Source organism: Corvus kubaryi, unplaced genomic scaffold, assembly GCF_017639235.1.
Source record: "Corvus kubaryi isolate FWS band 111438036 unplaced genomic scaffold, C.kubaryi_AGA036_p1.0 split3-73, whole genome shotgun sequence".
Classification (NCBI taxonomy): domain Eukaryota; kingdom Metazoa; phylum Chordata; class Aves; order Passeriformes; family Corvidae; genus Corvus; species Corvus kubaryi.
The window spans coordinates 14,669,918-14,680,792 of record NW_024582091.1 but is presented as its reverse complement, the minus strand read 5'-3'; the positions used below and the strand labels follow the sequence as shown (position 1 = coordinate 14,680,792).

The 10,875-nt window shown below is 43.5% G+C and overlaps 2 protein-coding genes across 8 annotated transcripts in view; one reads left to right on the top strand and one right to left on the bottom strand.

Moving 5' to 3' along the window:
* Positions 1–6: 6 nt before the first annotated feature.
* On the top strand, positions 7–8,484 carry PGM3 (phosphoglucomutase 3). The gene is made up of 13 exons (XM_042017431.1): positions 7–306; positions 600–805; positions 1,503–1,687; positions 2,166–2,233; positions 2,536–2,669; positions 2,829–3,024; positions 3,852–4,009; positions 4,421–4,504; positions 5,151–5,249; positions 5,564–5,680; positions 5,840–5,962; positions 6,726–6,899; positions 7,497–8,484. Exons 2-13 carry the CDS (start codon positions 602–604, stop codon positions 7,581–7,583), a joined length of 1,629 nt encoding a protein of 542 aa, XP_041873365.1. The 5' UTR covers positions 7–306; positions 600–601; the 3' UTR covers positions 7,584–8,484.
* Positions 8,476–10,875, bottom strand: part of DOP1A (DOP1 leucine zipper like protein A) — a 60,576-nt gene continuing 58,176 nt past the window's right edge. For all 7 annotated transcript variants that reach the window (XM_042017423.1, XM_042017426.1, XM_042017425.1 and 4 more), the window contains one exon: positions 8,476–9,072. In XM_042017423.1, the coding sequence (XP_041873357.1) occupies positions 8,767–9,072 (306 nt within the window). In that variant the 3' untranslated portion in view covers positions 8,476–8,766. The remainder of the gene's footprint in view (positions 9,073–10,875) is intronic.

Below are 10,875 nucleotides of genomic sequence, written 5' to 3'. Positions count from 1 at the left end.
CCCGTCCCGTCCCGTCCCGTCCCAGCCGGCGCGTCCGGACGCCATCGCCGCGGGGTCCCGAGGGAATCAGCCGTGCAGGCGGCGGCTGCTGGCGCCGCCCGTGAGGGAGCGTGTCCGTCTGGCCCCGCCCGGCCCGGCCTGGTGTCCGTCTCCCGGTCCGCACGGAGCTGCCGCCCGGGAGGAACATCCCGGGAGCACCGCTGGGGGTTTCCCTGCAAAGGCTTAGGGAGGCAGGACACGCTGCTCCTGGGCTCGGAAATCAGTGCAAGCAGCCGCGGCCGGGCGCACTGGGCGGCTGATGTCACGGTGAGAAACGGGAAGCTCCCGCTGCGGGAACTTGTTAGGATCCCTGGATCCAGCCGACTGGGAATCGTGGCTCTCCTTGCCTCATCCGTGCATGATCTGCTTATATCTGATCACGCTCTGTTTATCCAGTGCGCTCCAGGGAGTGTAGAGACTCCTTCGCTGTGGTCGTGGTCCCCGCTGCGGTCCCGCCAAGAGATGGATGGGAGCGGCTAAAAGTCCCCGCCGGCTTCAGAACGTGAAACTGGTTACAGTGACTTGTCTTCTCTCACTTCCATTTGTGCTTCCTTCTCTAGAAATGGATTCTGAGGCCCTCAGAAAGTACTCGGCATTGCACCCCAAGCCTGCCGGGCTGACCCTGCAGTATGGCACCGCTGGATTCCGCACCAAGGCCGAGCAGCTGGACCACATCATGTTCCGCATGGGCCTCCTGGCAGTCCTCAGGTCCAAAGCCGTGACAGCGACCATTGGCATCATGGTTACAGCGTCCCACAACCCTGAAGTAAGAACAGCCCTTTCCTTAAACGTGTGACCGGTTTGGTGGAATGATGTGAAGTGTTTTGGTAGAAGGGTGGAAAGATGTGATGAATTTGTTGGAATCAAAGCTCATCATAGCATTGAGAGACCAGATCCTGGAGATACTTGGACCTGCTTAAAGCATTTAGCCTGCTCCCTATAAATACAATCTCTGAGCTATCTGAAGTTACCTTTTTCCCTGTACACACAAGTGGGATTTTTTCTCATGTGGAAATGGTGTAATGCAGAAAACATTTCATCCTGCAACGTAACTTTCTAATGTTGGGAAGCTAGGAGTAACCTTGAGAAGAGAGGAACCTTTGAGTAAAATCTGTAAGTTTTAAAAATAAACATGCAAATGCAGGGATTACAAATCAGGCATTTAGACTTCTGCTGCTGTGGAGCATTGCAGGTTATTAGAATCTCCCCTTATGTCATTTTAATGTCAAATGTGTTTCATACCGAAATTATGAGGGAGAAAGAGTTGGTTACTTAATAAGCTGGTTATCGTACTTTTTTGGGGGCTTGTTGGAGGTTTAATTAAACAGCTAAGTTTATTGCATCCCAGAATTTCTCTACTTTTAAAGAAACAGTATGACTGAACCATGTGTTGGCTGTCTTCAAAGAGGTTTTATTAGTTCCCCACTTTTAGACATACTTTGTTCTTTTGTTTTTCTACTAAGGAAGACAATGGTGTAAAGCTGGTTGATCCTCTTGGAGAAATGCTGCACCCTTCCTGGGAAGAGTATGCCACACAACTAGCAAATGCAGAGGAGCAAGAATTACAGAAAGTGATAACTGAGATCTGCCAAAAAGCAGCAGTGAACCTGCACAAAGATGCCTCGGTTTTTATTGGTAGAGACACCAGGTAGTTACAAAAGGCTGTAGATGTATCCTGCTCCTATGGAAGTGCCAGTGCTGTGTTCATGCTTTTGGGATGTTTTACTCTCTGGAGCCAGATTATGTTTTGTTTGTGGCTGAATTTATGATAATGGCAATAAGCAAAACTTCTTCAATGCTGTTGCTATGTTAGCTTCCATGATAGCTACAAGAACTTCCTAGCACTGCTTCTGAACAGGATGCTTTATTGTGGTGTGGGGTGGGGAATTGTGTGGGTACTCTGTGATGTCCACCTGTGTCCAGCACTTTACGTGTGTTTGCAATCCCCGGGGGTGTTGGCTTTCAAACTTCGTTGGGAATTGCCTACAACAGAAAAAGGTATAGATTTCTTCACAGTGAGTCTAAATCTACTGGTAGGAAGCTTGTTGAGTCTTCTACATGGGCTTCCTTCCCAAGTCCATAGATAAATGCCTTTGCCAAGGTTATCAGCTGTACTTGTTTTCCAGGCCAAGCAGCAAGAAGCTGTCCCAGTCAGTAATAGATGGTGTCCAGGTTCTAGGTGGTCAGTACCATGGTAGGTTGCACTTCTGCAATTCTAATCTCATTTCAAGTTTTTTTAATGCAAATATGACTCTTTTATGTAGCCCTAAAGCAATAGCCTAGACACATTTCCATTCTTGCTTGTAACAATCTTATTTCAGGGTAGTTGTATGGCTTTAATACAAGGGGGGCAGGGGAAGGTTACATTTTCGTAAGAGAACTTGAAAAATTTCATTGTGTTTCCTGCACTGCATTTGTCTGTTTACTGTACAACTTTTAAGCAGCAATTAATTTGCAATTCTATTTCTGAATATTGTGCCTTTTGTTTCACGCTAGATTATGGTCTGGTGACAACACCACAGCTCCATTACATGGTCTGCTGTCAAAACACCCAAGGGCAGTATGGGAAAGCAACACTGGAAGGTTATTATGAAAAACTATCCAAAGCTTTTATGGAACTGATAAAACAGGTGAATAGTGGGTGTTGTCTTCTTTGTGCAAATGTACAAAATTAATTAATCTCTTTTGTTTGTTAGCCTGTTAAGGCCTGAAGTTTTTAATTCAGCATGCTCTAGGTGTGGTTTCTCTAGGGTTAGAGTTCACTTTGCCCCTTCTTCCCTTGCGCTAAGTCTCACTGCTCTGGAGAGAGTCAGAGGCACCTGAAGATTGACTGTGCCAATGGAATAGGAGCCCTGAAACTATCAGAAATGAAGCCCTACTTTCCACAAGAGGTGCTAATTCACATATATAATGATGGAACCAAGGAGAAACTCAATCACTTATGTGGTGCAGATTTTGTGAAAGTTCACCAGAAACCACCTGGAGGTATGTAGTCTGTAATTTTATGTTGCTTTATCTCATCTCCAGGTCTGAAAGTGCAGGGTCTAGCAAGGGTGCACATTTTTGGGGAAGTAGACTCCCTGTTCCTTACTAAGTGACTGCATGAATGGTTCTCCTTGTGCAATGGAAAGAGGGAATAGCATGGCCAGATTTGGCATATCTCTAGTTTATGTTGCTCTAAACTGCTTGGAAGTGCACAGTATCTCTCTGACTGGCTGAAATATGTTTGACGGTCTCTTCTGAATGTTAAGGTGGCAGAGTCCAAAGATCAGTCAGGACTGGATTAATGTTATTTATTTTATGAAGAAACACTTTTCCGGGTTCCTGCAGAAGGGCTGGGTTAATTAACAGCTTGGTGCCAGCAGCTGACTCATTGACATAAACCAGTGAGGAAATTATTCCAATCAATTTTTTGAGAAGTGTATAAAAGAAAACCCCTGAACTGGGAGAGCAGGCTGGTTTGGATATGAGATTATTTGAGACTAAACTGAGTTCTCCATTGGACAGCTGCCCTCTCACTGCAACTGCTGGCCAAATCTGAACACCAAGATATGGTGTTGTTTCTCCTTCCCACACTGCTTGTGTACTGGAGAAATGCAGTGCTGGGAGCAGCACAGGGGCAGTACCTGCTGGGGATGCATGCTTGTGCCTCACGTCTGGATCCTGGCTTTAACTGTGCCTGAGTAGAGTCATTTGTATGCAGACCTGTGCTCTGAAAAGAAAATATGTTTTCCTAATCACTCACTGAAATAAATTACTTGATTTTGTTTCTTTTCCTGACTTTAACTTGCATTTGTAACTCTGTGCACTAGGGCTGGACATGAAGCCCAATGAGAGATGCTGCTCATTTGATGGTGATGCAGATAGAATTGTTTATTACTATAAGGACACGGCTGGCCATTTTCACCTGATCGATGGAGATAAAATAGCAACTTTAATTAGTATCTTCCTAAAAGAACTTCTTGCCAAGGTAACTCTAACATATGAAATGAATGCTGGCATTTTAATTTTTAAAGTATGATATAGGCTAAGGAAGCTGTGTTGGTTGATACGTGGTCTCTCTACATCTACCTAAAGTGTACCAGCTTTAAAAAGAGATCAATCCTGTACCTCACTGCTGTGGCCAAAAAGGGGTTTGGAAAGTCTAAGCTTGAAGGGCTGCTTCATCCAGACCCAAGAAAAATCAGTATGGGATATATAAAGGTTGAACAGAACTCATGTTGTTTTTAAACATACAGAAGTTCTCAGTGAGCTGGTGCCTCCCTCTGATGCCCAGGAGTTTTAAGTGTACATTTAACAGTTCTGATTATCCTTCCATTTATCCTCCTCATTTGGCTCTGTGCCTCTTGGACAGTAAAACTTGGCTTATTGGTTTGCTCAGGTGAAACAGAGCTTCAAGATGGCAGTGGTACAAACAGCATATGCCAATGGGAATTCCACACGCTACCTCCAGGAAACACTGAAGGTATTCTCCATGTTTTTCCTAGGTAGTTTACATTTGTTTATTTTAAAAGTAAATGCTACTGTAATATGATTGCTAGGAAAATTAAAATCAAGAAAAAATAAATTACTCTTTCAAACCTCCAGTAGTAACAAAATTCTTGGTGGCAAAGGAGACACAAGAGAGCAAAGCTTAAAAAATTATAGTCAGCTTTTATTAATTTAAAAAATGTTTAACAAAATCCCTTTATATTTCTCAAACAAATGGAGGACTTTATAACTTTGCAACCAAGTGAGTCAGTAAAGGCTCCTCGATACTGTGACAGTGATTGTTTCATTTTCTGCAGCAAGCTAAATGTTCAGGAATTGAGAGACAGTACTATTTCTGTTTGTATGTGAATCTAGTCTGTTCCCTCAAGCTATAAACGAAATTGGATTTTCCAAGGTTTGGAGTTTATGTCTTTATTTCTTTAATTAGCCTTTATTTACACAGGAATAAATGAAATCTTTTTTAATTGGGTCTGCAGAAATAGTGGAGCATTCTAGCTCTGGGGCCTCAGCGGCCATGAGACATGGGTTAGTTTGCAACAGTCCACTCAGTTGGTTGCTCAGTTCTGCCTTCTGAGGAGAGTCTGTAACCTTGCCATTCTCTGCACACCCTTGGGCTGCAGGTACCTGTGCACTGTGTCAAAACAGGAGTGAAACACTTGCACCACAAGGCCCAGGAGTTTGATGTGGGTGTTTATTTTGAGGCAAATGGACATGGCACAGTAAGTATGAGCATGTAATACATATGATCAGCCACTGTGTACAAAATTTTAGTTGAATTAGCCAGAGAAGGAGGTCTTTTCACTCTCTACCTAATTTTATAAACAAGACTTTTTCTCCTTGTTTGAAAACAGACTTGTTTACTCCTGTCTTTGTCACAGCATTGCCGCCAGCTCCTCTGTGCTTTATGGGGGGATGGGAATTCATGGTAGCAAACATTAATGATGGCTATTTGGGTTTAGATGGTAAAAGTTTTTTCCTCACTACTGCACAGATCCTGGTTTCATCTTGACAAGCTGTCATCTTTTTCCTCTAGGTATTGTTTAGTAAAGCTGCTGAAACTAAAATACGACAACTGGTGAAAGAGGAGAAAGATGATGAAAAAAGAGAAGCAGCAAAGATGCTTGAAAACATGATTGACCTGATTAATCAGGTAAAAACAGAGAGAACTGAATCACGGTGTTGGCAGGGTTAGCCTGTTTGTGAGCTCCTGTCAGGCTGCTGCTGGGCGCTGCTGGAAGATTACTGATCAAATGCTGCCTCCCTGTCTTCACTGTGGACTGCTGCAGTGTTTTTCCCTCCCTATTGGCAGACTGTGGGCGATGCTGTCTCAGACATGCTGGTTATTGAAGCAATCCTGGCTCTGAAGGGTCTGACTGTGCAGCAGTGGGACGCTCTCTACACCGACCTTCCCAATCGGCTGCTCAAGGTCCAGGTGCGTTACCAGCCACGCTGGCTCAGGCTACAACAGCCTCTGGGGGCCCTGCTCACAGCATCTTTTGCCTGCACATATTCTGATAAGCTTTATTTTAAAGCTGAAACAGACCATTAAAGGGCAGAAGTAGGGCAAAGAAGCTGGGAAAAAACACAGAGGGGGGACCAGAATTTCACTTGGACTAAAATAGAAATATGACTTTAAAAAATGATGAAATAATAGCCAGCTGTGTTAAATGTAAAAATCTGACCAAAACTCTTCAAATTTTAACTTAAGAAGAAATTTTAACTTTCAAATTAGGAAAATCCTGTTTTTCTAAGGCCCCTGCCTGCTGGACAGCTGGATTTTTCTTGCTGTGCCACTTTGTATAACTTGAATGTTACATAATGTTTCTTGCTTCTGTATGCTTTCCAACATTCAGACAGAGCTTGAGCAGAAGGTGCCATGTGGCAGCATTCCATTAGACACAGTAAGGAAGCTCTGGGCTCTAAACAAACCAGAGGAAAGAGTTTAAGTTTCTATCTACTGGGGGAAGCTGTAGCTTCACTTCAATCTGACCAAGGAGGCATGTTCAGAACTGACCCTTTTTTTCAAACTGAGCAGCTGAGGCCTCTCAGGACTTGGTTAATAGATGCTGAGCAGGGATCCTGGGGACCCCAAGGGTTTGAGTAGCCCTTTATTAGCTCCCAGACTGAACTCTTCTCCAGGCAGCACAACATATCCAACCCTGAATTTCTGCCTTATCCTGTTTCTGATGCCACAGGTCGCAGACAGGCGTGTTATTGACACAACGGACGCAGAAAGGCGAGCACTGACACCCCCAGGGCTACAGGAGAAAATTGATGCCCTTGTGAAGAAGTACAAACTGTCAAGGGCATTTGTCCGTCCATCAGGAACAGAGGACGTTGTCAGAATCTATGCTGAAGCAGACACACAGGTCAGAGCTTAAACAACTCGTTTATGAGTGGGCTTGTTCATGTTAAACAATCTTCTGCTTAGCGGGGGGTGATGAAGGAAGTCTGTTTCCATACTTGTCATTTAATCACACTTAACTGCTAAATTTGGAAAAAAAGAGTGATCACAAAAAATCACTTTGGATTTTCTTTTATTTAGAAAAGCAATGTTTAATGTTCTCAATGTTCATCTTCAAAAGGAAAATATAAATGTTTATAAAGGCAGATTTAACACCAGATGATTTTGAAAAGACAAGCAGCCTTTGGAGAGCTCAGGGTTAAGAAGAAAATTACCAAAGCAGCCCCTAACTACACAATTTCATAAGAGGCAAAATAGAAAAAAAATTCTGGCTGCTGTTAAGTTAGCCCAGCTCTGAACTTAAAGGCAACAGCAAAAGTGGTCTTGCTCTCCCCACTTCACATGCTCCTACCTGCTGCTCTCTGCCAGTATGATGGCAATGGCTGATGGAGCAATATAGGGAACACAGCATTTGCAGGAAAATGCTTGCCTTAATATCACATATTTGCTCTATTCTTCTCATGCTGACAGCAGCATAACTAACTTTTCCAACATTCCACAGGAGAATGCAGATGCCCTCGCCCATGAAGTGAGCCTGGCTGTTTTCCACCTCGCTGGTGGAAAAGGAGCACCACCCCAGCCTATATAACGAATGGCAGTTAAAGCACACAACTTCCCTTATCTTTTAATATTACCTTTTTTACCATGTGCTGCTGTACACATAGCCAACACTTCCTGGGAGTAGCAAGGATTGATCAGAGCTGAGTGGAATATTCCTCCGCTTATTCTTAACCTCCTTTAGCAACTTACCTCTTAATGAGATGCTCTTGCTGTTGAATGTTGCCCTCCCCGAGTTTGTCTAACTTCTTGACAGGCCATGGCCGTGTCCAGAAGGAATTCTGCCCCTCCCTGCCCCAGCTTCGTTCATCATCACATTGTGCCTGAAATCCAACTCCCCCTGCCCTCAGAGCACTGGCCATGGCTGCATGACCTGAGCTCTGCTGTGACTATGCTCACAGTGGCTGCAGTGCAATGGCTGCTGCAGGAACATCATCCCCACTTCCCCCAGTAGCCCAGTCGTCTGTGGGCAAACAGTGTAAGACAGAGGCTGTCACTAGACTTCAGATTCACTTCACCTCATTTTGAGGGGGAAACAATATAATGAAAAAGAATATTTGCTAATAATAATTATTGCAATTTTATCTTCATTAGATACTTTATGAGATTATTTAGAAAGTGATTTGTAGTAATAGAATTTATAATCACACTCGAGAGGGAAGGGACAGAGACAATTTTGTCTTCTGTGGCCTTAACTGCTCCCCAGCTCCATGAAGGGGCTGGGCCAACAGAATGCAGTGTTTTATACACACCAGTATCCTCCTTGGCATACTTTGGTTCAGGGTGTCTACCTCTGACAAACAGTTCATTGTAGTCCTGTATTAACTCCAGCCATAATATAATTCTACAGGTTATTAAATAAGCACAAGTTTCAATAGATTAAAAAAAAAAAAAAAAGAAGACAAAAATAAACTGGAAACAAATTGAAAAAATGTGCACCTTGTATTTTTTTTTCATTTTTTTTTAAAGACAGAACTCAAGACAACAAAACATTTACTGTAAATAGTAGGCACCATAATCAATATGAGCCACCAATATTTAAACTTGATTCAGGCCACATCCAGAGCTTCTCTTATTTACAAATATTTAACTTAAATACAACATTAAGTATTCATTACATACAAAATAAGAAAAGAATACTATACAACTGGGAAAGATACAGTATTTCATTTAAATAGTTACACTACATATAGGCTGAGTAGTACTGGTTTGGTTCATGATTTTATGACGCCTTCAAGAAAATCTTTCTCAACCATTTCTTCTATCTTCTGTCTTGCTTTGCTGGAGAAGGTCTTGAGGTTCTCCATTTTTATGTCCTTACTTGGAAAACAGTTTGGGTAAAGGACAGGGCTCCCTGAGTGTCCAACACATCTGCTTGTGACTTTGCTGTTAAAAACTTGGCTGAGTACATTGAAGAAAGGCAAAAGCTGCTCAATGCTGCGAACGGTGTAGATGGTTAAAAGCAAGTGACCTGGTTCCCAGCTTAATGTTTTCCCTGAGCCATCCTCCTCCGGGTTTTTCTGCAAATACAGAGACATGGGAAATAATACAGGACAAAACAGGAAAAGCACAGGTAAAAACAAAAGACTAATGTACAATATAGTACTTTTCTAAAGCCAAAAAAAATTTGTCCTATCCACAAAACACACAAATGCTGAAGTGTAGCTTCCAAAGCAGGTCCTCTGCTCCCCCCCACCATGCCCTGCAGAGGCAGTGGCTAGCAGTGTACAGGTGGCAGTCAGCTGATGCTAATGGAGGAGTTGCAGTGGGTATTCGAGTCCAACATCTCAGCCCAGGGCTGTCCCAAAGCAAGGCAGCTGCCAGCATGCAGCGCTGTGGAGCTGCTCCTGGGCAGCACCCCATGGGACAACACAAATGGCCCAAGCTGGTGACAGCTGGAAGTTGTGAGCTACTTCAGCTGCTTTCCAAAGCAGTTTCCTCTCTGGTGACACACACACACTTCACCAGCTGATACCACCACCATCAGTGATGATAAACCCCAGAGGAGGTTAAAATAGATACAAAGCATTTTCACTTTGCAGCTTGAGTTCAGACTTTTAGGGAAGAGCAAAAAGCAATGCTGTTTTTAGTATCACAAATAACACAAATGGACCTTCTGAGAAACACCTGAAGTTGTTCTCAAAGGAAAATGGTTCAGTTACTCATTGTGTATTCTCAGAAAAACTCGATTATGTTCCTTCCATTTCATGGGGGGAATTTCAAAGGAAAGAATTTCGGGAACCCCACAAGCGAAGGCAGCAGTCACACACCAGATGCTCACCAGCAGCAGCACACTGCTGTAACCCTGCTTAGGGCTGCCTTAAATATCTGCATACTGAAAGACCTGAGCACCAACATCCAGGTTCTCATATGGTTCTTCCCTATTTCTGTTATCTGAGTCAAAAACCATACTCAGATCTAGACAGTAAGGTACTATCACCACTGGAAACACCTTGTTTGTACTGTTACTGACAAACCAGTGCAGAGAGCTTGTACCATAAAGTAGAATTCCAGCAATACTGGATTTTATTCTGCAAGGAAGAAGAAAAGAAGCACAAAGGCCTCACCAAGAAGAGCCACCTGTGGATCCACCCTGACCAGCACCTCTGTCCCACTGCCCTGGCAGTGCCCGTGGCCAAGGCAGGGGGTCCACTTGGTAATGAAAGAAGAATGAAGGGGAAAGGACAGCAGTGGGAGCAGAGCATGAGGTAAGGATCACTGACTGCACAGCCTTTGAGCAAATAGATTGTTTTCAAGACATGATACTTAAACAAATACAGTTTTTTCCCTTTAAATTAAGCAACTGTCCTGCAGTTGAGGAGCCTACAGGGCACTATTTCACAAACCCCAATTAGGTCTAAATTCAATATGAATGTATCTGGTGGCTTGGCTCCCTGCCACAGGAGATCACTATTTTAGCTTTACAAGTCTTCTAAAAGAAAGGGTCACACTGAACCACAGCAAAGGGAAGACTAAATTTCCAACACAGAATGAGTTGTTGATGCCTCCTTCTTTAAATGAGGCTACTGATTTTTAGAGTTTCTCCTTAAGAAACTTCTCATTGTATTCACAGGGAAGTTTCTTCCATACTATTTCTGTACCATGCTTAGCATTACCCAGCGGGGAGCAGGGAGTGCCCCCAGCATGCAGCAAGTGTCGGTGTCACACAGCAGCCAACCAAATGGGGTGCATGTGCAAATACCAACTCTGAGCAATGAAATACAACCTGTCCAAGCCATTTCCTCATGGCACTATTGGCTAAGCAAACACCACTAATTCCATGGATGCTTAAAACAACAGTTAATTTGAGGGAGACCAACCAG